Source organism: Sparus aurata, chromosome 3, assembly GCF_900880675.1.
Source record: "Sparus aurata chromosome 3, fSpaAur1.1, whole genome shotgun sequence".
NCBI lineage: Eukaryota > Metazoa > Chordata > Actinopteri > Spariformes > Sparidae > Sparus > Sparus aurata.
The window spans coordinates 23,557,453-23,582,470 of record NC_044189.1 but is presented as its reverse complement, the minus strand read 5'-3'; the positions used below and the strand labels follow the sequence as shown (position 1 = coordinate 23,582,470).

The 25,018-nt window shown below is 41.2% G+C and overlaps 2 protein-coding genes and 1 pseudogene across 2 annotated transcripts; all 3 read left to right on the top strand.

The window, feature by feature from the left end:
• The first annotated feature begins 287 nt into the window (after positions 1–287).
• LOC115579343 (glutathione S-transferase A-like) lies at positions 288–4,513 on the top strand. The gene is made up of 6 exons (XM_030412847.1): positions 288–519; positions 614–679; positions 827–932; positions 1,576–1,694; positions 3,706–3,791; positions 3,904–4,513. Exons 1-6 carry the CDS (start codon positions 352–354, stop codon positions 4,034–4,036), a joined length of 678 nt encoding a protein of 225 aa, XP_030268707.1. The 5' UTR covers positions 288–351; the 3' UTR covers positions 4,037–4,513.
• A 1,846-nt stretch (positions 4,514–6,359) lies between these two features.
• LOC115579342 (glutathione S-transferase A-like) lies at positions 6,360–12,638 on the top strand (annotated as a pseudogene).
• Positions 12,639–14,996: 2,358 nt separating this feature from the next.
• Positions 14,997–20,430, top strand: LOC115579344 (glutathione S-transferase A-like). Its single transcript, XM_030412848.1, has 6 exons — positions 14,997–15,209; positions 15,354–15,419; positions 15,829–15,934; positions 16,411–16,529; positions 19,911–19,996; positions 20,110–20,430. The coding sequence occupies exons 1-6, from the start codon at positions 15,042–15,044 to the stop codon at positions 20,240–20,242; spliced, it is 678 nt and encodes a 225-aa protein (XP_030268708.1). The 5' UTR covers positions 14,997–15,041; the 3' UTR covers positions 20,243–20,430.
• The last annotated feature ends 4,588 nt before the right edge of the window (positions 20,431–25,018 follow it).

Here is a 25,018-nt window from a genome sequence, read left to right as displayed (position 1 = left end):
TTCAGAACAGCTGTGTTTTGGGGGGAGGGTCGGAACAGCGGTGTGTCGGAGTAGGGGGGTTTCGGAATGGAGAGGTGTCGCAATGGAGGTGTGTCGGAATGTCACGGCGTCCCCCTAGAGGTGTAATCATGCAGGAGTAATACATTTGCAGACTTTTAATATGAAGTATTGCTGCATATCCTGGGTGATAACACAAAAGTGGGATAGGGCTTACTTGCACCAATCAGGTCACGAACAGTCAGTCGGAGCTTGTTATATAACAGGCCTCTGCCACATTCCAGCTTCACTCCTCACTTCTTCCACCACTCACAATTTCAGCCACCGTCAGGCTTAACACTTCCCTCTGAAACCATGGCCAAAGACATGACTCTGCTGTGGGGCTCCGGCTCTCCTCCCTGCTGGAGGGTGATGATCGCTCTGGAGGAGAAGAACCTGCAGGGCTACAACCACAAAATGTTTTCTTTTAAGAAAATGGAGCACAAGTCTGAGGAAGTTATGAAGATGAACCCCAGGGGACAGGTTAGTTAACCGTTACTTGTTATTATTATTACACAATTTTATGTTTGTTTTAGTAACAAAAATAATAGTCAAATGTAAACTTTCTTTGTTAAAGCTTCCTGCCTTCAAACATGGAGACAAGGTCCTGAATGAGTCCTACGCTGCCTGCCTGTACCTGGAGGTAAGAGCTTAGCTGTAGATAATATTTGATGCTGCCACCAATGAGTTAATAATTAGACAAACATACACCCTACAACACTGAGGAAAAGAAAGCGGAGCTCCATGCAGCTGTTCACAATAGTTTCTCTTTTCATGTCTCCAACAACAGAACCAGTTCAAGTCCCAGGGAAACAAGCTGATCCCTGACTGCCCCGCTGAACTGGCAATGATGTACCAGCGCATGTTAGAGGGTCTCACACTCCACCAGAAAATGAGTATGTTAACCCTGACGGTATACACATTGACCCCATAAGTTGTGCATATTAATAAAATAAATCCAACACCTGAGCTACTTAGATGTTGTTGTTAAATTTAATCTAATGGCTTCATGACTTTTGCCTTCAGGGACTTTGAGCTACATTGCTCTTAGCAACTGCTTCCTCTTCAAGAGAACTGCGTTATTCAAAACAACTCCCATGCACTAATGAGCTGTGCATATATAATTGAACCATGGCACCCTGCATCAGGTCTATGTGGTGCATCCCTTAAAACAGGGAGTGATGTAAGGTCAAATGTTAATCCCACGAAAGGATCACATGGTCAGGCCAGCTTGCATGCAAAGCTCAAGTCCTGAGACGGCTCACTTCTTTGTTTGAGGAGGGGTGCAAAAAGAAGAGAGCGGCACTTCCAATAATTACCATCAATATGTGCAGAAATGGAATACGAGAAGTTAAGTGACTACAGTTTTTTCTGAATAGGCTGCTTCAAACTTGATATGACCCACTTCTTCTGTCTTCACTGATGTTGCACAATTCCCTGACTGAATCCACCCTGTGCTGCAGGAGACACAGAGCCAATTGGCCCACAAATGTGGGAGTGGCTTTTTCATGACTGACAATCTGATTCGACATTTTACAGTTGACGATATCACCTACAACTGGAAGGTCCCAGAGGGAGAGAAACACGACTCTGCTGTGAAGAGGATCAGAGAGAGTCTGACTGCTGAGATCAAGCTGTGGGAGGGTTACCTGCAGAAGGTAAGACTGAAGATGATCAAATACTGTACCCTCAAGACAATAAATGAATAAATAAATAAATAAATAAATAAAAAGACAAGCTACAGAAGTGCAGAGGAAGGTTTTAAACCGAAGTGACACGTGATCAGGAGTTGTTGAACTACAGCATGGAGGTCATCCACTGCACCAGAGAGGCTGGTCCAATGCAGCATAACAGGTCCACCATCTTCATCTTCCCCGACTAGCCAGAGTGTGGCCCGGGTGAGATTGGCATTTAATGATGTCAGGAAACTTCGAGGATGGGCCGACATCCAGTATGGGATACTTCATCCAGCCCGGCTGCGATCACACACACAGGGACGGAGAGACAGTTTCACAATGCGGCCGAGGCTATGGCTTATGTGAAGGCAAACATCCTCAGAGATTATAGATCTGTCTCACTGTGTTATAGACCTCACACTCACAGCATGTGTAGTGGACTGTTCTCCCCGCCTTTTCCATTCATTTTCTCCAGTAAGTGAACATCATGCATGTACACTGTTTGGTGAAAGTGGATTAGTCATGTACACAATCGGTAAACTGGCCAGTATTGAATGGCCAAGAAATGTCCAACAGTGTTGGCTTACTGTTCAAAGGGCGCCATCTTTATATTTTTATTTTCATTTTTCTATTTTCTTTACTCATCTAAGTTGTCGTACAAGCACATAATGTGTGGATTTTTTTGCGAGCAGTTTAGTAGTCACTATGTTCCCATTGGTGACTGGGGATTGGAGAACACTGAACTGAAATCTTCTTTTTTGTCTTGTCTGTTAATGTTTTAGTAGAGGGGTTTATCTTTGTACAGTTAATGAGGTTCATCACATATTACTATATAGTTAAATGTATGTCACCTATAATAGAATATGGTTAGACCACAACTCAATGCTAATGTAAACAAACCAGGTGGTTGTCAGGTCACCTTTGTGAGCTGGAATGTTAAACTTCAAACCATTGTTAATTTTGGACTAAGGGCGGGATGGGTGGGTCAATCATATTATTCCAATTTTCAATCAAAATCTTGGGGAGCTGCAATTCTTATTAATACAAATAAAACAATAATAAAACGATATCCTACAACTTGATGTAACATTAGCCCAGTCTCCATCACCTGATCTATTTACGCAAAGATTAATTCTTCAAACTGAATTCAATCTCTTATCTACAGAACATGCTGAAAACCTCATAAACAAATCAAGATGATGAAGAATCACTCATCTCCAGTTCACTATTAATTCACATTAATTCCTAAAAAAGATGAAAACCTGTCAGAATGTAGCTCATTTTGACCTATGTCCTTATTGAATGTTGATAATAAAGGAGAAAATGTTAGCCTGCCATTTAGAAACAGTTTTGCCCTCTAACATTGCTGATGAACAGGAATTATCAAAAGCCATCATTCCTTTTCTAATATACGCAGACTAATGAATATCCTCTACAATCCCACTCCATCCGATATGCCTGAAATACTTTTATCACTTGGGTGGAGTGGGATTATCTCCTCTAAACTCTTAAAACATTTGGACTTGGTGTAAAGTTCACCTCATGGATTTCGGGTTCTTTACTCCCTCCCTTAAGCAGCAATCCATGCAATTAATAACCTGTCTGCCTTTTTTTCATTAGGCTGTGGGACCAGATAAGGCTGCCCTTTGTTGCCACTTTTATTTGCCTTGACACAAAAAAAAGCAGTCCGTTTCGCAGAGCTGCATTTTATACTACTCATTTGATACGGTATATAAAAAACAAACACTCAAAGAATACTACAAGTTCACTCAAGCATTACAGGCCAAGTCACCGTAGCAGCAAACACTTGTGGATACTTTCAAAAGGAAAGAGAAAAACCCTTGAGACAGCGATAATGCCAAAAATATTATAGAGAGGGTAAGCCTAGTTAATAGAGAAAGAAATGTGTGCAGCTGACATGAGAATCCTGGTTGTCAAATCTGCCCACCAATACATGAATGTGGTCATATCTACCTTTTTTTCTGTCTTCTAGACTTCAGGTGGTTTTCTGGCTGGAAAGACCTTTTCACTGGCTGATGTGTGCGTTTATCCAACCATCTTTACTATCTTCCGTTGTGGGTATGTGGATGAAATGACTAAAGCTTCCTGACGAAACAAATGTTGGGGCACGAGGGCAAACATTCACAATGCATGAACTTGGGTACATTATTCACTTTTCTCCATCCTGTAGGTTATGCGAGGAGCGTTACCCTAAACTGGCAGCCTACTGTAACCGTCTGAAGGACAGACCCAGCATCAAAGCCAGCTGGCCTCCAACCTGGCGGGAGAACCCAAGGGGTGAAGATATGCTGAAAGACATCTGAGATGCTGACACACTGGAACAGTTCCTTTTTTAAATATTTAACCACCCCTTGTATTGCACTACTGTCGCTGGCAGCATTTTAAAGAAATTTGCATTTGCTTTTACCGTGGTTTTTGATTTCCTAACACAATTTAGTTGGGAGTGAAACTGCAGATCATGCTGTAAAGAAAAGCAATTAATTTATTCATTTGAAGTAAAGAATCCATTGAGCCCTCTTTAAGCCCATTTTTGACTGGAGTCTTTCGAACAGAGGTGAATTCAACAGGGATCAATGACAGTGGCTGTTTCCACACCAAGACATTTGACTAGAAGCATCACAGTCTTTAATAGAAAGTTTTAATGATATTCAGTTTTTTTCATTTACACAACAGTTGAGGTGAAAACTTCCAACTTAATTTCTGCACCTCACAGTTTTGACAGCAGAGGCCACTCACCACCTTTAACTCCACATTAATGAAATAAAACTTACCACAGCCAACCAACAGTCTTGGTTTGTTTTTCCACAATCAAATCTGAGTTGGTTGAAATATATCCTCAATTCACAAAGTAAGATGTGAAAATATTCCAGCTCTAAGTGCTGTTGGAGCCGCTGTAAATCACCTCCATACTTTATCCCTGGTCTTGGAGCTAGCATCTGTCTGCCTGGTGTTACCACCATGTCCTTGGAGATGACTAAGCCCTGTTGACCCCTGTGACTCCCTCAGTCATGTTTGTGGTGTGGGTTTTACAATCTGTACAGTGAATGACATCCTCTGACCTTAGACCCTAGATTTGAGTGAAGAAAAACTTGCCATGTTGATGGAAAGAAGACCCTTTTAACACGGTAAAAAAAAAAAAAGGATGGAAGAAACCTCAGGAGGAGGATGCTTTTGAGGTCAGGTTCAGGTCCTGCACTCACCAACAGCAGCACAACAAGACTTCTGTGATGTCACATCCTGTTCCTTGTTGAAGCTGGCCCTTTTATCCAATACAACCTGTTGAATGTTGTGGATGTTTCTCTGGCGATATCACTGACCAGAATTTATTGGATTACATGCAGCTTCCTGTGGAGCCACAAAAGGCTTCATACTACCTTATCCACACATGCAGTAGTACTCCCCAGGACCTGTAAACACACGTTCATGTGTAAATAAACACATGTTCATCTCTTGATGGAGTTACCCTTTTAGATCAGTTCCTGGAAGCTATACTGGCAGGAGCAGCAGAGGGTCTCACACTCACTGAATAACAGGGTTTAGCAGCACCACCCACATGTTTTTCATATGATTCCCTAAGCTTTCTTTTGAGCAGTTGCACCCCAAAAAGAGGCAAGACAGGGACTGCAAACTGTACCAAATACATGACAGAAATGTTGTTTATTGCCACATACATGGATTACTTACCTCAAGTGTTGATTCGGGCAGCTATTCAAGTGCACAACATCCAGAGTGCAGGGACAGACTCAGAGAAAGAGGAACAAATAAAGTGCAAATTGCATGTGAACAATACATGAATCAATTTTTCCACTCAGATCCGCCTTCACTGTCACTCTCGAGTGTAGGTATATATGACATAGGTGGTGTCTTTTACCTTCAGTGGAGATTTGATTGTTTGATTTGAGTGACTGTGCCAGCACTCTGTGTGTGCAGGGGTGAGTGAGAAGTGCTAAGTCTTCAACAGCCACTATCAGGACGCTGTGACCTTGCAACAGAAAATCATTTGATCAGTGCAAGAACATTTTAAGATAACACAACTAACTAAGACAAGCTGAAGCTAGCGGGTTAGCATGCTATCTTCATTAGACACATCTGCAACACAATACGCAGACGTAACAAAAACTGCTATTTCTTCGCATTCTGCTGAAATTCATTGCGTAATGTTTTAAACAACAATTTGTACAAATTGCACATTTGAGTCACTGAGGGATCACAGCACTATACACCTACTGTTTTCCTATTTATGTCTGATAAACCATTTATTTTCACCATGAAACTAATATAGCTCTTACGTGTTGTTACCTGTTACTATGAGTAACCATCAGTGCACAAAATTGCATCATTAATGTGTTGGACTCACGATATGCACGTCTGAGATCAAAGAGGAATAATGCAAAGCAAGAGAAGTCACTCCTCCACGTTTGACTCTGCTAATGCCTGTTGATTTCAACAGCTAGAGGTGTAATAATGCAGGAGTAATCCATTTGCAGACTTTTAATATGAAGTAGTGCTGCATATCCTGGGTGATAACACAAAAATGGGATGGGGCTTACTTGCACCAATCAGGTCACGAACAGTCAGTCGGAGCTTGTTATATAACAGGCCTCTGCCACATTCCAGCTTCACTCCTCCAGTCACAATTTCAGCCACCGTCAGGCTTAACACTTCACTCTGAAACCATGGCCAAAGACATGACTCTGCTGTGGGGCTCCGGCTCTCCTCCCTGCTGGAGGGTGATGATCGCTCTGGAGGAGAAGAACCTGCAGGGCTACAACCACAAAGTGTTTTCTTTTGAGAAAATGGAGCACAAGTCCTGAGGAAGTCATGAAGATGAACCCCAGGGGACAGGTTAGTTAACCATTACCTATCATTAATACATATCATGCTACTGTGTCAGCCTGCGTTTCCTGATGCTCACAATTTTATATTTGTTTTAGTGACAAAAATAATAGTCAAACGTAAACTTTACATTCCACTCTTTCTTTGTTAAAGCTTCCTGCCTTCAAACATGGAGACAAGGTCCTGAATGAGTCCTACGCTGCCTGCCTGTACCTAGAGGTAAGAGCTTAGCCATAGATAATGTCTGATGCAGGAGTCAATAATTACAGGGCTCCTTTTGATCTGTGTTGAACAATGCCTCCTAGACAAACATTGTTGTAGAGGATGTATACAAAATGTACATGTTGAGGCCAAAACTCTGAGAAGAAGTTCAAGATGATCCCATTGTTCCGTATCTTTCCTGATAATCATGTAACTTATAGTAATCTTTAAAAGCTTGTGTGTTTGTGCTTGTTTATTCATGCATGTATGTGTGACCCCAAAACAGAATAACACACTCATGTTTAAAGGTCAAAACCGGTCACTGAGTCAGGCCAGATTTCTCAGTAACATACACCCTACATGGCTGAGGAAAAGAAACTGAAGCTCCAAGCAGCTGTTCATTATAGATTCTCTTTTCATGTCTCCAACAACAGAACCAGTTCAAGTCCCAGGGAAACAAGCTGATCCCTGACTGCCCCGCTGAACTGGCATTGATGTACCAGCGCATGTTAGAGGGTCTCACACTTCACCAGAAAATGAGTATGTTAACCCTGACGATATACACATTTTAATAAAATAATTCCAACGACTTAGCAACTCAGATGTTGTTGTTAAGTTTTATCTAACTAGTGTAGTGCCCGTAGGAAATATGTATTCCTATAGAAAGGTGGGAGGTAAAGTAGCTTTTTCATGGATGGCAAAATGAGGCGGTGTTTGAAGGGGGGATGTCAGGGATATTTAGGTGTGTTGTGAAATCCGATATTCCAGTGTATAACTGGCCGTTTTTGATTTTGCCTTTATATTTCACCTTAAAAACTATTTACTTGGTGTCATTATTTTCAGCAAAACCTCACGTGTGACTGTACAGTTATTTTTCTATTTTGACATACTGTATTTTTGTGACCTAAAATCACAAAAATAACATAACATCCAAGTAGAAAAGGTTAGATTTTTTTTACTGTGAAAGCCACAAAAATGTTTAACAAACCATTTTTTATTACTTATAATGCAAATATAAATTGTTGTTTGCTAAATATGTGCATACATTTTAAAAATGTACAAAGTTATATGTAACTATTTACATTTAAGTGAAGGCAATGCTCAGGTCTGCCTGAGCCCTGAAGAGCTGCACTGCCTGCTCCACATTCAGCTTCTCCTCATTATTCTGACTCATTAAACAAAAAACCGACTCCACTACACACTAAACACACTACACCAAACACTACATAACACACTAACTACACTCTCCAAACACGCTAAATGTCACAAATATCTCAACTCTCAATATCGCTGTTTCTACACCGACCGTCGTTGCATGTCATTCATCTGCCTCTGTCCCTCCCACAACTTCCTGTTCCTCAACAACCAAACTTGCTGCTTGGACATTTTCGTTACAAAAGCCCAATTTTACCATTTCTTCCTGCACCAGACACAAAGCAAACGTGACGGAAATGTTCGCGAAAAAGCGCGGCGGACATTATATACCCTAAGTCCAGTTGTGGACATGCTGGTGCGTCTGGTCCGTCAACTGGGAGGTGGGCTGTGTGGGTGGGCTAGCAGCCAGCTACACACGAACATCCACAGATTCCGATTCCACTTTGTTGTCCGCACGTTTCCGGATCTCCTCAGACCCGAACAGACTTGGTCCGGACTTGTTTAGTCTCATTAATCCACAACAGTCAGTTTAGATACACAGAACAGAACAGAACGGGACCGAGTCGCTGGCAAAATCCCGGTCCAGCTCGTGCCACTGCAGGTATAAATCCGCTTGTTTCTTAAGGTGTGTCTTGGAGTCGGGCTCTGCCTTGATTGACTTGATCTGGTGCGCACGTGGCTATGGTGTGCAGTGATTGGCTCTGGTGCGCACATGACTATGGTGGCTATGGTTAGCAATGCTAGCGGCATTGGTCAATCATTTATGAAATAATTTATTAATGGTATCATTGTAGTCCAAACAAATCCGACGTTGCACACCCTTGAACCATGCAGCAGCCATGTTGAAAGTCTCAGGTCTGTCTAATCCTGATCCGCAGAGATATTTGAGACAAACACACACAGACAGACAGAGATTCCTTGCTTTTATAGAGAGATGGCGTCATGACTTTTGCCTTCAGGGACTTTGAGCTACATTGCTCTTAGCAACTGCTTCCTCTTCAAGAGACTCACATTGTTCAAAACAACTCCCATGCACTAATGAGCTGTGCTGTATTATTGAGCCATGGCACCCTGCATCAGGTCTATGTGGTGCATCCCTTAAAACAGGGAGTGATGTAAGGTCAAATGTTAATCCCACAAAAGGATCACGTGCTCAGGCCAGCTTGCACGCAAAGCTCAAGTCCTGAGACGGCTCACTTCATTGTTTGAGGAAGGGTGCAAAAAGAAGAGGGCGGCACTTCCAATAATTACCATCAATACGTGCAGAAATGGAATACAAGAAGTTAGGTGACTACAGTTTTTCGGGATAGGCTGCTTCAAACTTGATATGACCCACTTCTTCTGTCTTCGCTGATGTTGCACAATTCCCTGACTGAATCCACCCTGTGCTGCAGGAGACACAGAGCCAATTGGCCCACAAATGTGGGAGTGGCTTTTTCACAACTGACAATCTGATTCGAAATTTTTCAGTTGACGACATCACCTACAACTGGAAGGTCCCAGAGGGAGAGAAACACGACTCTGCTGTGAAGAGGATCAGAGAGAGTCTGACTGCTGAGATCAAGCTGTGGGAGGGTTACCTGCAGAAGGTAAGACTGAAGATGATCAAATACTGTACCCTCAAGACAATAAATGAATAAATAAATAAAAAGACAAGCTACAGAAGTGCAGAGGAAGGTTTTAAACCGAAGTGACACGTGATCAGGAGTTGTTGAACTACAGCATGGAGGTCCTCCACTGGACCAGAGAGGCTGGTCCAATGCAGCATAACAGGTCCACCATCTTTATCTTCCCCGACTAGCCATGGAGTGTGGCCCGGGTGAGATTGGCATTTAATGATGTCAGGAAACTTCGAGGATGGGATGGCATCAAGTATGGGATACTTCATCCTGCCCGGCTCCGATCACACACACAGGGACGGAGAGACAGTTTCACGATGCGGCCGAGGCTATGGCTTATGTGAAGGCAAACATCCTCCAAGATTATAGATCTGTCTCACTGTGTTATGGGTAGTGGACTGTTCTCCCCGCATTTTCCATTCATTTTCTCCAGTAAGTGAACATCACGCATGAACACTGTTTGGTGAAAATGGAATAAAGTAAGGTATGGACTGTTCTGGGGAGGCTGGAGTAACAGGATCACTGCTGCTGATAACCACAGTTTAAGCTAAAATCTGTTGTATTAGTCAAGTACACAATCGGTAATCTGGCCAGTATTGAATGGCCGAGAAATGTCCAAAAGTGTTGGCTTACTGTTCAAAGGGCGCCACCTTTTTATTTTTATTTTCATTTTTCTATTTTCTTTACTCATCTAAGTTGTCGCACAAGCACATAATGTGTGGATTTTATTGCGATCATTTTTGCAGTTCCCATTGGTGACTGGGGATTGGAGAACACTGAACAGAAATCTTCTTTTTTGTCTTGTCTGTTAATGTTTGACTAGAGGGGTTTAGCTTTGTACAGTTAATGAGGTCCATCACATATTACTATATAGTTAAATGTATGTCCCCTATAACAGAATATGGTTACACCACACCTAATCGCTAATGTAAACAAACCAGGTGGTTGTCAGGTCACCTTTGTGAGCTGGAATGTTAAACTTTAAACCATTGATAATTTTAGACTAAGGGCAGGATGGGTGGGTTAATAACATCATTCCAATTTTCAATCAAAATCTTGGGGAGCTGCAATTCTTATTAATACAAAAAGAAAAAGAAAAAAGAAGAATCACTCATCTCCGGTTTACTATTAATTCACATTAATTCTTAAAAAAGATGTAGCTCATTTTGACCCATTTCCTTATTGAATGTTGATAATAAAGGAGAAAATGTTATTCCTTTTCTGATATACACAGATCCTCTACAATCCCACTCCATCCGATATGCCTGAAATACTTTTATCACTTGGGTGGAGTGGGATTATCTCTTTTAAACTCTAAAAACATTTGGACTTGATGTAAAGTTCACCTCATGGATTTCGGGTTCTTTACTCCCTCCCTTAAGCAGCAATCCATGCAATTAATAACCTGTCTGCCTTTTTTTCATTAGGCTGTGGGACCAGATAAGGCTGCCCTTTGTCGCCACTTTTATTTGCCTTGACACAAAAAAAAGCAGTCCGTTTCGCAGAGCTGCATTTTATACTACTCATTTGATACGGTATATAAAAAACAAACACTCAAAGAATACTACAAGTTCACTCAAGCATTACAGGTCATGTCACCGTAGCAGCAAACACTTGCGGATACTTTCAAAAGGAAAGAGAAAAACCCTTGAGACAGCGATAATGCCAAAAATATTATAGAGAGGGTAAGCCTAGTTAATAGAGAAAGTAATGTGTGCAGCTGACATGAGAATCCTGGTTGTCAAATCTGCCCACCAATACATGAATGTGGTCATATCTACCTTTTTTCCTGTCTTCTAGACTTCAGGTGGTTTCCTGGCTGGAAAGACCTTTTCACTGGCTGATGTGTGCGTTTATCCAACCATCTTTACTATCTTCCGTTTTGGGTATGTGGATGAAATGACTAAAGCTTCCTGACGAAACAAATGTTGGGGCACGAGGGCAAACATTCACAATGCATGAACTTGGGTACATTATTCACTTTTCTCCATCCTGTAGGTTATGCGAGGAGCGTTACCCTAAACTGGCAGCCTACTGTAACCGTCTGAAGGACAGACCCAGCATCAAAGCCAGCTGGCCTCCAACCTGGCGGGAGAACCCACGGGGTGAAGATATGCTGAAAGACATCTGAGATGCTGACACACTGGAACAGTTCCTTTTTTAAATAATTAACCACCCCTTGTATTGCACTACTGTCACTGGCAGCATTTTAAAGAAATTAACATTTGCTTTTACTGTGATTTTTGATTTCCTAACACAATTTAGTTGAGAGTGAAACTGCAGATCAGGCTGTAAAGAAAAGCAATTAATTTATTCATTTGAAGTAAAGAATCCATTGAGCCCTCTTTAAGCCCATTTTTGACTGAAATCTTTGAACAGAGGTGAATTGATCAGGGAGCAATGGTATTGGCAGTTTCCACACCAAGATATTTGACTTGAAGCATCAGTCTTGAATAGAAAGTTTTAATGATATTCTATTTTTTTAATTTACACAACTGTTGAGATGAAAATGTCCAACTTAATTTCTGCACCTCACAGTTTTGACAGCAGAGGCCACTCATCTCCAAGAAACCACTGCTGCTGTTCACCTCCTTTGGTATGTCGCCACGCTGCTCTTTGAACCTGCAGCGCTGGTTTAACTGACAGGAGTCAAATCATTGTACAAATCAAAGTCTGGGTTACCAGAAAGGTTTATTTGAACATCACTGGGCGGTTTAGTCCGTCGTAGTGGGTTCAAAGCAAATGAAACCATTATGTCTGCAGATGATTTGCCAGTTTCATGCCTCTCAGCAATGTTGCATCCCAACTCACAGTAGGACATAATGATCAGTCTAGATCATCTCTTGTTCAACATTCCAATCAGTAATATTAAAGGGGAGCTTTTTAAGACATCGTCAGAATTTGTGTTTGAAATATTAAAAAGATGAACTAACATTATCAGCAGAGACAGAGTTAATATCCTTCATAAACATAAAATACAACCTGCATTTAAGTTTGCCTCTTGATCTAAGTCAGCCTTAATTGACTCCCTAATTCGCCTAATACACATTTAATTTTAACTCCACATTAATGAAATAAAACTTACCACAGCCAACCAACAGTCTTGGTTTGTTTTTCCACAATCAAATCTGAGTTGGTTGAAATATATCCTCAATTCACAAAGTAAGATGTGAAAATATTCCAGCTCTAAGTGCTGTTGGAGCCGCTGTAAATCACCTCCATACTTTACCCCTGGTCTTGAAGCTAGCATCTGTCTGTCTGGTGTTACCACCATGTCCTAGGAGATGACTAAGCCCTGTTGATCCCTGTGACTCCCTCAGTCATGTTTGTGGTGTGGGATTTACAATCTGTACAGTGAATGACATCCTCTGACCTTAGACCCTCGATTTGAGTGAGGAAAAACTTGCCATGTTGATGGACAGAAGACCCTTTTAACACGGTAAAAAAAAAAAAACGATGGAAGAAACCTTAGGAGGAGGAGCCACAGAGGAGGGATCCCTCTTCCAGGATGGACAGACATGTAATAGATGTTGCGTGTACAGAAAAGAGCAAAGAATCACAGTTTACAAGTTACATAAACAGTGTCTGATACAAATTACATGTAAAGTGTGAGGATCCAGGAGACGACTGAGCAGGCCGAGGCATCACCAAGTGGTGCCAGAGCCACACGACCTCCTGTCCACCCCAGTGACCTGGAGGAGGGCAGGCCACACAAAATAATTAGCATGAACACTTTAAATGGAGTTGCCAAGATATATACAGCAAGAAAACAGAATGAACATGTAAACACGTGTAAGGGGGACTGAAAATACAGCAAGGTAGAAGTAAATTAAAGGTAAGAGTCACACCAAAGGTCAGCACAGGTAAACAATACAGTTACAAGACACAGTTCTATTGACTCCATATTCAATCCTGTGCATTATTTTGCATTCATGTAGAATGCTTAACTTCTATTTGACCTCTGTAAGAGCTGTGCTGATAACACATGTTGGGTGTTTCTCTGGGCCCATGCTCAGTTCTGGCACCTCTGTGAGATGAGGCTTCTACATTGTATCCCATCCATGGATTTGGATTGTTTGTAGAATGCACAACTTCTTTTTGAAATTCACAACAGCCATACTATATGTTGGTGAGCATCACTTTTATTACAAAATAGATGTGAGCATCCACTATGTAGAGACATTTTACATGCTTTTGAGGTCAGGTTCAGGTCCTGCATTCACGAACAGCAGCACGACAAGACTTCTGTGATGTCACATCCTGTTCCTTGTTGAAGTTGGCCCTTTTATCCAATACAACCTGTTGAATGTTGTGGATGTTCCTTTGGCAATATCACTGACCGAAATTTATCGGATTACGTGCAGCTTTCTGTGGAGCCACTAAAGGCTTCATACTACCTTATCCACACATGCAGTAGTACTCCCCAGGACCTGTAAACACACGTTCATGTGTAAATAAACACGTTCATCTCTTGATGGAGTTACTCTTTAAGATCAGTTCCTGGAAACTATACTGGCAGGAGCAGCAGAGGGTCTCACACTCACTGAATAACAGGGTTCAGCAGCACCACCCACATGTTTTTCATATGATTCCTTAAGCTTTCTTTCATGCAAGTTGTCCTTTTGAGCACAGTTGCACCCCAAAAAGAGGCAAGAAAGGGACTGCAAACTGTACCAAATACATGACAGAAATGTGGTTCATTGCCACACACATGGATTACTTAACTCAAGTGTTGATTCGGGCAGCTATTCAAGTGCACAACATCCAGAGTGCAGGGACAGACTCAGAGAAAGAGGAACAAATGAAGTGCAAATTGCATGTGAACAATACATGAATCAATTTTTCTACTCAGAGCCACCTTCACTGTCACTCTCGAGCGTAGGTATTTATGTCATAGGTGGTGTCTTTTACCTTCAGTGGAGATTTGATTGTTTCATTTGAGTGACTGTGCCAGCACTCTGTGTGTGCAGGGGTGAGTGAGAAGTGCTGAGTCTTCAACAGCCACTATCAGGACGCTGTGACCTTGCAACAGAAAATCATTTGATCACTGTAAGAACCGTTTAAGATAACACAACTAACTAAGACAAGCTTGGAGTGGATATTTATGTTTGTTTCATCATTTATTTTATTTTCACCATGAAACTGATACAGCTCTAACTTGTTGTTACCTGTTGCTATGAGTCACCATCAGTGCACAAAATTGCATCATTAATGTGTTGGACTCACGTTTGACTCCGCTAATGCCTCTTGATTTCAACAGCTAGAGGTGTAATAATGCAGGAGTAATACATTTGCAGACTTTTAATATGAAGTAGTGCTGCAGATCCTGAGTGATAACACAAAAATGGGATGGGGCTTACTTGCACCAATCAGGTCACAAACAGTCAATCGGAGCTTGTTATATAACAGGCCTCTGCCACATTCCAGCTTCACTCCTCATTTCTTCCACCACTCACAATTTCAGCCACTGTCAGGCTTAACACTTCCCCCTGAAACCATGGCCAAGGACATGACTCTGCTGTGGGGCTCCGGCTCTCCTCCCTGCTGGAGGGTGATGATCGCTCTGGAGGAGAAGAACCTGCAGGGCTACAACCAAAAAGTGTTTTCTTTTGAGAACATGGAGCACAAGTCCGAGGAAGTCATGAAGATGAACCCCAGGGGACAGGTTAGTTAACCATTACCTATCATTAATACATATCATCTTACTGTGTTAGCCTGCATTTCCTGATGCTCACAATTTTATATTTGTTTTAGTGACAAAAATAATAGTCAAACGTAAACTGTTAATTCCACTCTTTCTTTGTTAAAGCTTCCTGCCTTTAAACATGGAGACAAGGTCCTGAATGAGTCCTACGCTGCCTGCCTGTACCTGGAGGTAAGAGCTTAGCCATAGATAATGCAGGAGTCAATAATTACAGGGCTCCTTTTGATCTGTGTTGAACAATGCCTCCTAGACAAACATTTTTGTAGAGGATCTATACAAAATGTACATGTTGAAGCCAAAACTCTGAGAAGAAGTTCAAGATGATCCCATTGTTCCGTATCTTTCCTGATAATCATGTAACTTATAGTAATCATTAAAAGCTTGTGTGTTTGTGCTTGTTTATTCGTGCATGTATGTGTGACCCCAAAACAGAATAACACATTCATATTTAAAGGTCAAAACCGGTCACTGAGTCAGGCCAGATTTCTCAGTAACATACACCCTACATGGCTGAGGAAAAGAAACTGAAGCTCCAAGCAGCTGTTCATTATAGTTTCTCTTTTCATGTCTCCAACAACAGAACCAGTTCAAGTCCCAGGGAAACAAGCTGATCCCTGACTGCCCCGCTGAACTGGCAATGATGTACCAGCGCATGTTAGAGGGTCTCACACTCCACCAGAAAATGAGTATGTTAACCCTGATGCTGTTTTTGCAAAACAAGACACACACATTGACCCCATAAGATGTGCATTTTAATGATATAATTACATATATAATATATTATTACAACACCTGAGCAACTTAGATTTCAATATTAGGTTTTATCTAATGGCTTAATGACTTCTGCCTTCAGGGACTTTGAGCTACATTGCTCTTAGCAACTGCCCCCTTTTCAAGAGACCAGAGTTGTTCAAAACAACTCCCATGCACTAATGAGCTGTGCATTCACATAATTGAGCCATGGCACCCTGTATCACGTCTATGTGGTGCATCCTTTAATATAGGGAATGAAACTTTATATGACCCACTTTTTCTGTCTTCACTGATGTTACACAATTCCATGACTGACTCCACCATATGCTGCAGGAGGCACAGAGCCAATTGGCCCACAAATATGGGAGTGGCTGTTTCATGACTGAACATCTGTTTTGACATTTTTCAGTTGACGTCATTGCCTGCTACTGGAAGGTCCCAGAGGAAAAGAGACCCAGCTCTGCTGGGGAGTGGAGCAGCGAGAGTCTGACTACTGAGATCAAGCTGTGGGAGGGTTACCTGCAGAAGGTAAGACTGAAGATGATCAAATACTGTACCCTCAAGACAAGACAATGAATAAATAAATAAACAAAAAGACAAGCTACAGAGGTGCAGAGGAAGGTTTTAAACCGAAGTGCACGTGATCAGGAGTTGTTGAACTACAGCATGGAGGTCCTCCACTGGACCAGAGAGGCTGGTCCAATGCAGCATAACAGGTCCACCATCTTCATCTTCCCCGACTAGCCAGAGTGTGGCCCGGGTGAGATTGGCATTTAATGGAACCTGCATTGACGGGACGGCATCCAGTATGGGATACTTCATCCAGCCCGGCTCCAGATCACACACACAGGGACAGAGAGAAAGTTTTACGATGCGGCCGAGGCTATGGCTTATGTGAAGGCAAACATCCTCCAAGATTATAGATCTGTCTCACTGTGTTATGGGTAGTGGACTTTTCTCACCGCCTTTTCCATTCATTTTCTCCAGTAAGTGAACATCACGCATGAACACTGTTTGGTGAAAGTGGAATAAAGTAAGGTATGGACTGTTCTTTGTAGGCTGGAATAACAGGATCACTGGTTACTGCTGATAACCACAGTTTAGACTAAAAACTGTTGTATTAGTCATGTACACAATCGGTCATCTCTATTTTACAGTTATATTTAAGAGCATTCAATAGCCAAGAAATGTCTAGCTGTGTTGGTTTACTGTTTAAAGGGCGCCACCTTTTTATTTTTATTTTCATTCTTCTATTTTCTTCACTCATTTAAGTTGCATTTAGATAGGAGCAGAACATCCCGCGAGACTAGTGTTTCCTCTCACAAGCACGTAATGTGTGGACTTTTTTGTGAGCAGTTCAGTTGTCACCACATTCCCATTGATGACTGGGGATGAGAGAACACTGCACTGAACTCTTATTTTTTGTTTTTTCCCTTCCTTCGGTTATTGTCTTAGAAAAGGGGGTTTGTAATGCCTGCCAATGTAATAATGTCCACAAACGTAATAAACCACAAATGTAATACAAATCTGCAGCATTTAATGTAATGTACCCACAAATGTAAAAACATTTTCACAAACGTTATAGCCACTGCCTACTGCAAATGTAACACGCGATTTCCCACAAATGTAATAACTATTACGTTTGCAGGGATTTATTACGTTTGTGGGGACATGAAAATCTTTAACCAATACTACTGACTGCGAGTGCAAAATCCAGCTGCTGACTCTCCACTCCGCTTATTACAGAAAGGATGCCCCCTCCCCCAATTGTTTTGTGGCACATAGATACAGATTTACTTCTTTGCATAAGCAAAATGCTTCTTGTTAATGAGGATCATCTCTCTCTCTCTCACACCGCTGTCCGCAGTGCTGAACCAAAGAAGCCCTGACCCACACATCACTCACTACCTGCCAAGTCTATTGATTTTCCCCCTACACTCGAAAATGTGTTTTTCATATTGTTCCTACACTTGAATGTTTGAGTTTCAAGCTTGCTTGTTTCAAGGATGTCACATATTTGCATATTTCTTGAGGGAAAAGGATTTTAAGAAGATAGGGGCCTGCTTTAACTTTTTGTGTGTGAAAAACTCTATCAGTCATTTATTGCCCTTTAAAGTAAGTAAAAATAAATTTAAATATTGGGCAATTTGGATCACTCATCATTTTAAACATCTTTATTAAACCAACTTCCTCCCACTTATAGAGTCTCTGAAACAGGACTCTGAACATTGGAACTTATTTCGCTATCATTAGAAGGTAGACTTAACACCATTAAATCAATGTGCTACTTAGATTTTTGTATCTGTTCCAATGTTTACCTATCTTTATGACATAATCCTTCATTCTTCTTATAGACAAATTGATGTCCTCATTCATCTGGAATAAGAAAAACCCACGAAGAAAAAGAAGCATTTTCAGTCAACAATCTATAAATTAATGCCCCTATAGCATGAAACAATATGTTTAAACCCTCTATTACAGATGGTTCTTACAGTGCTTGGACCAAGAGCGGTTTGGTCAAATTAAAGGACTTATATGTTGATAATAGTTTGCATCATTTGAGCAGCTGAGATTTAAATTGAAAACCCCTAACTCTCATTTTTTTAAATACTTGTTAACTTTGCAGCTTTGTATCAGCCACCTTTCATCATTACCATCCATTTCTCCCCCAGAACCCCCACCCCCCCTTTTTTTCCCCCCAAATGACTTCGAATTACTATTTTCCCTTTTCTGAACTCACTTTTTGTTCTTTATGTGTCTTCTACAAATTGTTGTTTAGCATACTTAATATGATGTATATATGTGTACATTTGTTATAATAAATGATTTAATGTAGCACACTAATTTTGATTGCTAGTGTGTTGTGTATTTATTTTGCTGAAATATTTTATAAAACAATTGCTTTTTTTCCCCAACAGCTTCCATATCATGTGATCTAATGCCAAATTGTACACACCTCTTTTTATTGGATTTTACTGCTTCTTCTATTCAGCAGTAAAAGAAGCTACCGTAGGCTACAAGCATCCATCACAGCTAATGGTTAATAGTAGGGATGTCCCCATCTGATCTGTAGGATCGCGATCGGGGCCGATATGGGCATTTTTCCACTGATTGGAATCAGCAATTTTGAATGTGGACCAAAGCCCGAGTGTAGCGTTACTCTAGCAAGCCGGTGGATAAAATGTTTGCAGTGTGGAAATAACTTAAATAAAAAAGCGAAAGCAGTCCAACGGCGACATGTAACATTTGTAGTACAACTGTTTTGCGGAACTGCATCTAATGCTTCTCATTTGATACGGCATGTAAAAAACTAACACTCAAGTAATACTATGAGTTTACTCAAGCAATACAGGCAAAGTCACCGAAGCAGCAAACAATCATACAGCAGAGCATGTAAAACAGGCAATCGAGGAGATGCTGAACGCGTGTGACATAGACAAGCAACATGTCCACGTCATTTTACATGACAACGTAAGGAATATGTACGTGGCTGTACACGAGGGTCTGCTGTCACAGTGCAGCATCACAGACTCACATGCTAACGCAAGGAAGGTGGTAGGCCGATGTTGCAATAGCATATGCAGACTAAGAAAGAACCATATGAAAGAATAGACTTTGTTTCAACAAAATAAAAAATAAAAACTTTTAAGGAAAAGCTTGGATGTAGGTACTTTTTTTCTTAATGCAGCTATATTATCTAGAAAATATTAGTTAAGGCTAAGTATTGGATCGGGACTTGGTATCGGCAGACGCTAAATAGGACTCGGATTGGGGTAAAAAAAAACCTGATTGGGACATCCCTGGTTAATAGAGAAAGTAATGTGTGCAGCTGACATGAGAATCCTGGTTGTCAAATCTGCCCACCAATACATTAATGTGGTCATATCTACTTTTTTTTCTGTCTTCTAGACTTCCGGTGGTTTCCTGGCTGGAAAGACCTTTTCACTGGCTGATGTGTGCGTTTATCCAACCATCTTTACTATCTTCCGTTTTAGGTATGTGGATTAAATGACTAAAAGCTTCTTGACGAAACAAATGTTGGGGAACGTGGACAAACATTCGTAATGCATGAACTTGGGTATATTATTAACTTTTCTCCATCCTGTAGGTTATGCGAGGAGCGTTACCCTAAACTGGCAGCCTACTATAACCGTCTGAAGGACAGACCCAGCATCAAAGCCAGCTGGCCTCCAACCTGGCTGGAGAACCCACGGGGTGAAGATATAATGAAAGACATCTGAGATGCTGACACACTGGAACAGTTCCTTTTTTAAATATTTAACCACCCCTTGTATTGCACTACTGTCGCTGGCAGCATTTTAAAGAAATTTGCATTCACTTTTACTGTGGTTTTTGCAAACACAATTTAGTTGAGAGTGAAACTGCAGATCGCTGTAAACAAAAGCCATAAGAACTGACTTGCAGCTGAGTTGCATTCTGTATTCATTTGAAGTAAAGAATCCACTGAGCCCCCTTTAAGCTCATTTTTGACTGGAATCTTTTGAACAGAGGTGAATGCAACAGGGAGCAATGATATTGAGTGTTTCCACACTAAGATATTTGATTGTAAGCATCAAGGCCTTTCATAGAAAGTTTTAATGCTATTTTATTTTTTTCATATACAAAACGTCCAATTTAATTTCTGCACCTCACAGTTTTGACAGCAGAGGCCACTCACCTCCAAAAAACCACTGCTGCTGTTCACCTCCTTTGGGAGGTTGAAACTTGAGGCCTTTGAGCAATGTTGCATCCCCACTCACAGATAACTCACATAATTATTAGTTTAGATTGTTCAAGTCCAATCAGTAATATTAAAGGGGTCAGAATTTGTGTTTGAAATATTAAAAAGATGAACTAATATTGTCAGTGGAGACATTATTACAGTTTTTCTCAATTGTTTACACACAAAAATTGGTACTTGAGACACAATGACCACAACAACTTATGCACCAACCCACTGAACCAATTCTGCTAAACTACAAGCACAATTCCTGCTTTACACTCAAATTGCAGTTCTAAAACACACTTTTTTCAAAACACTACACACAATTCTCTGCATTTGGCACAACTTTCATGAAGAAAATCTCTTGTTGTCACAAAGAACACTCTGTCATTCAAAATTCTAAAGTGAATTGCCCTACTATGCATACTGACTCATCACATGGGCAAACACCTGGACACCCTACACAACACACTCATTCCACCAGATCAGCTCAGGTACGTTGTCATTTTGGACAACGTAAGTTTCCACTGGGCTGCTCTGGTTCGTAACTGGTTCACTGCCCAACCACGCTTTTTAGTTGTTTATCTCCCTCCATATTCTCCATTCCTCAATCCTATTGAGAATTATTTTCTGCTTGGAGATGTAAAGTGTATGACCGAAATCCACAAATGCGTATACCCCTCCTCCAAGCTATGGAAGACACGTGGATGTATAGCAGTTGGTGCTTTTCATGGCTGGATTCACCATGCTAGGCGATGTTTCTCTTGCTGCTTGGTCAGGGAAAACATGGCTTGTGATGTGGATGAGGTGCTGTGGCCAGACCGAAACAGAGGAGAGCATGCTGCACAGTTTTTTTTTTTTAGTTTTTTCTTTACTGTAACTGTGTACAGTAAATTCTTCTGTTGTTTTGTATGTAGACTGTATATTGTTGTATGTGCAACTTTGTGTTGGTTGAGATATACACTGTGTAAATTGTTTTTGTGGGAAAAATAAAATATATCTGTTACCGTGTATTTGTGTGTTCTGAGCATAAAAACAATATTCTCAAATATTTTACATCACACTTATGTATGTACTGACTGTAGTAAGTGTAAACAAAAAAAGGCCTAAGTCATCATGATGAATGAAGAAGGAGTGTTTTCCATTCATCATAGTGTTTTACATTGAGCACATCAGTGTTCAACTGGTTCTTATAAATGTCTATTCATATGATGGTTTGTGTGTGTCATTTGAAAACAAAATACCATTTTGAGAAGAAATAACATTGTTTTGAATGTAAAGTTTCATTTTGCAGGAGAATTGTGGGGTTTTGCCCATTGTGTGTGTGTTTTTTGATTTGTGTGTAGAGTTCTGAGAGCATGAGGCATGCTTTCAGAAAATGTGTTTTAACAATCGAGAAAAACTGTTACTATTTTCCTTGCTAAACATAAAATACAGCCTGAATTTAAGTTTGCCTCTTGATCTAATACACACTTAATATAAACTCCACATAAATTAAATAAAACTTACCACAGCCAGCCAACATTCTTGTTTTTTTTTTTTGCACAATCAAATCTGTTGTGGTTGAAATATATCCTCAATTCACAAAGATGTCAAAATATTCCTGCTCTACGTGCTGTTTTTGCCTGCTGCTGATATCCGACCCGCTCTCACTTCTTGGCAGCTAAGTACCCCGCCGTCCTGGTCATAGTCATTGTCCTGCTTGGAGCCGCTGTAAATCACCTCCATACTATAACCCTGGTCTTGAAGCTAGCAATTGTCTGCCTGATGTTACCACCATGTCCACTAGGAGACGGCTGAGCCCTGTTGACCCCTGTGACTCCCTCAGTCATGCTGCGGCATGTACAGACCTTCATCAGCTAATGAGGCTACTTAGCTCCACAGCTAACTGAGCTACTTTCTAACAGCTACAGCCAAGACAGCTCCAGAAAAAATACACAGTGAGCTGCACTAAGCGCTCATGCTGCCCCCTCAAGCTTTGGAGCTGCATGCAAATTCTTACCATTTCTTACAAAAGACACCCATAAAAGTAGCCTACATATGTATCTGTCACAGTCAGTGCGTTTACATGTACAGCTTAGTCAGATTACAGCCATAGTTCGACTATGCTGCTCAATCGGACAACTGCAATTATCCGAGTATACATGCCGGTGAGAAAATCGAATTACTGGCCGAAAGCATGTCATACCCCGGTACGCTAGGTGGCGCTGTAGCCATTTCAACTAGTGTTAACGGCGCACCTCCGGCTGACCTCTTTACGTCACCAGCTGCCTCGGCATTCAAGAAAGATGGTGTACGAAGAGCAAGACGAAGCTACATCTTTGTACACTTCGTATATGGTGTACATGATAATTACACAAACTAGGTGCACTCTGGCGCTCTTTCTTGCGGTGATTTCGGAGGAAAGCCGCCGCCGCCACCGCCGTCTACTTCCGGCTCACGGCCCCGGGGAAAAATCTTGCGCCTGCGCAGAATGCAAAATCCGATCCGATCCGCTGGAAACGTATACATACAGGAGTAATGCGACTTTCAATCGAATAATCTACGTGGTGTAATTCGACTTTGAGAAATCCGATCCGGTCCGATTTTAGTCAGACTAAGGTGTATACATGCATCTTAAAAATCCGTTCATAGTCAGACTAACGCAGTAATTCGGTTTTCTTGAGCGTCATGTAAACGCACTGAGTGTTGCTTTGGAAGCCTTGTTTTTCTTGTTTTCTGTGTGCTGCCCTCCCCCCCTCCTTTCTCCCTCACCTGTCTGTGGGTGTGGCAGCAGCAACAGCAGAGTGGCACACCTGAGTCAGATCATCTCGTCACCTACCGGCTTTATCTACGTGGTCTCTCCACCACTTCAGTTTAAATGAAGTTGCCAAGATATATACAGCAAGAAAACAGAATGAACGTGTAACCACAATATGCAGTGCAGATGTATAAGTAGTGCAGTAGTAAAATCATCAAGTGTTTTTCTGGGGGATTGGAAATACAACCAGGTAGATGTCAATTTTAAATGCTTTTGAGGTCAGGTACAGGTCCCGCACTCACCAACAGCAGCACGACAAGAATTCCTTGTCGAAGTTGGCCCTTTTATCCAATACAACCTGTTGAATGTTGTGGATGTTTCTCTGGTGACATCACTGAACGGTACTTGTCAGATTACATGCGGCTTCCTGTGGAGCCACAAAAGGCTTTATACTACCTTATCTATACATGCAGTAGTACTCCCCAGGACCTGTAAAAATAATGTTCACGTGTAAAGTTTGTGAAGTTACCCTCCATCATAAATAAATTATCACATGCAGAGAATGAGCCTACACGACCAAGTGTGTGTTAAAAAAGAAATAATAAAAGGTGGTTAAGTAGATGAAAGTTAGGCTTAACAAAACACCAGATCTGAAAGAAATTGGTCACATGTAACTGTTGAAATGTACTGATGGGTATCAGGTAATTAAAACTTGCTCCAGGGTCTCTGCGGTAAAAAGGACAGCCTTTCAATCATTCAATCTTTATTTAAATAGAGCGGCCTACCGTGAGCAGGCTTTTTTTGCATGGCCACTGTGTGCACACAGGGCATGTAAGGTGTTCAAAGCATCATAATGAATGGTTGTCACAATGTCAAATCATGCACGTAGAGCAGAAACTAGTCTGTCAGCAACACTTTGTTGTAAAACCAGTTGTACCTTGGTCACCGTTGCTTTTCTTCTATCTCAACGTGCTTTGTCAACAGATAAAATGATTGTCATGCTAGTTGTGCAAAATCAATCTGTTAAACAGTTTCCAAGTGCTCAAGCTGAACAAAGACAAGGACCACGTATGAAGACACAAAGATCGCTATCAGAGGACATTTTAGAGTGAAGATGAAGCGATATGAAGAAGTGGAATGTGAACAGTCCACTCACCCAAAAAAACAGAAAGCACTACAGTTTGCCTTGTCCTTGAAATATAGAGAAATTATTGCACTTTTTTTTCTTTGGACAAACTTTTCTGAAACCTAAAATAGTCTTGGTCAGCAGTTGAATGTTTTGCAGGAGGGAACAGGGTTCAGAAATACCACCCACATGGTTTTCATATGATTCCTGAAACTCTCATGCAAGTTGTCCTTTTGAGCACAGCAGCACTCCCAAAAGAAGCAAGACAGGGACTGCAAACATGGATTACTTAACAGAAGTGTTGATTCAGGCAGCTTTTCAAGCACCCAACATCCGGAGTGCAGGAGAGACTCGCAGAAAGAGGAACAAAGTGCAAATTGCATGTGAACAATGTGAATAAAGGGTGCTCAATTTTTCTACTCAGAGCC

Coding starts and splice junctions, on each gene's coding strand:
- LOC115579343 (XM_030412847.1), top strand. CDS start 352: ATGGCCAAAGACATGACTCTGCTGTGGGGCTCCGGCTCTCCTCCCTGC. Junction 933..1,575: donor CACACTCCACCAGAAAATGA/GTATGTTAACCC, acceptor GACATTTTACAG/TTGACGATATCACCTACAAC. Junction 3,792..3,903: donor TTTACTATCTTCCGTTGTGG/GTATGTGGATGA, acceptor TCCATCCTGTAG/GTTATGCGAGGAGCGTTACC.
- LOC115579344 (XM_030412848.1), top strand. CDS start 15,042: ATGGCCAAGGACATGACTCTGCTGTGGGGCTCCGGCTCTCCTCCCTGC. Junction 15,210..15,353: donor AGATGAACCCCAGGGGACAG/GTTAGTTAACCA, acceptor TCTTTGTTAAAG/CTTCCTGCCTTTAAACATGG. Junction 16,530..19,910: donor GGGAGGGTTACCTGCAGAAG/GTAAGACTGAAG, acceptor TCTGTCTTCTAG/ACTTCCGGTGGTTTCCTGGC.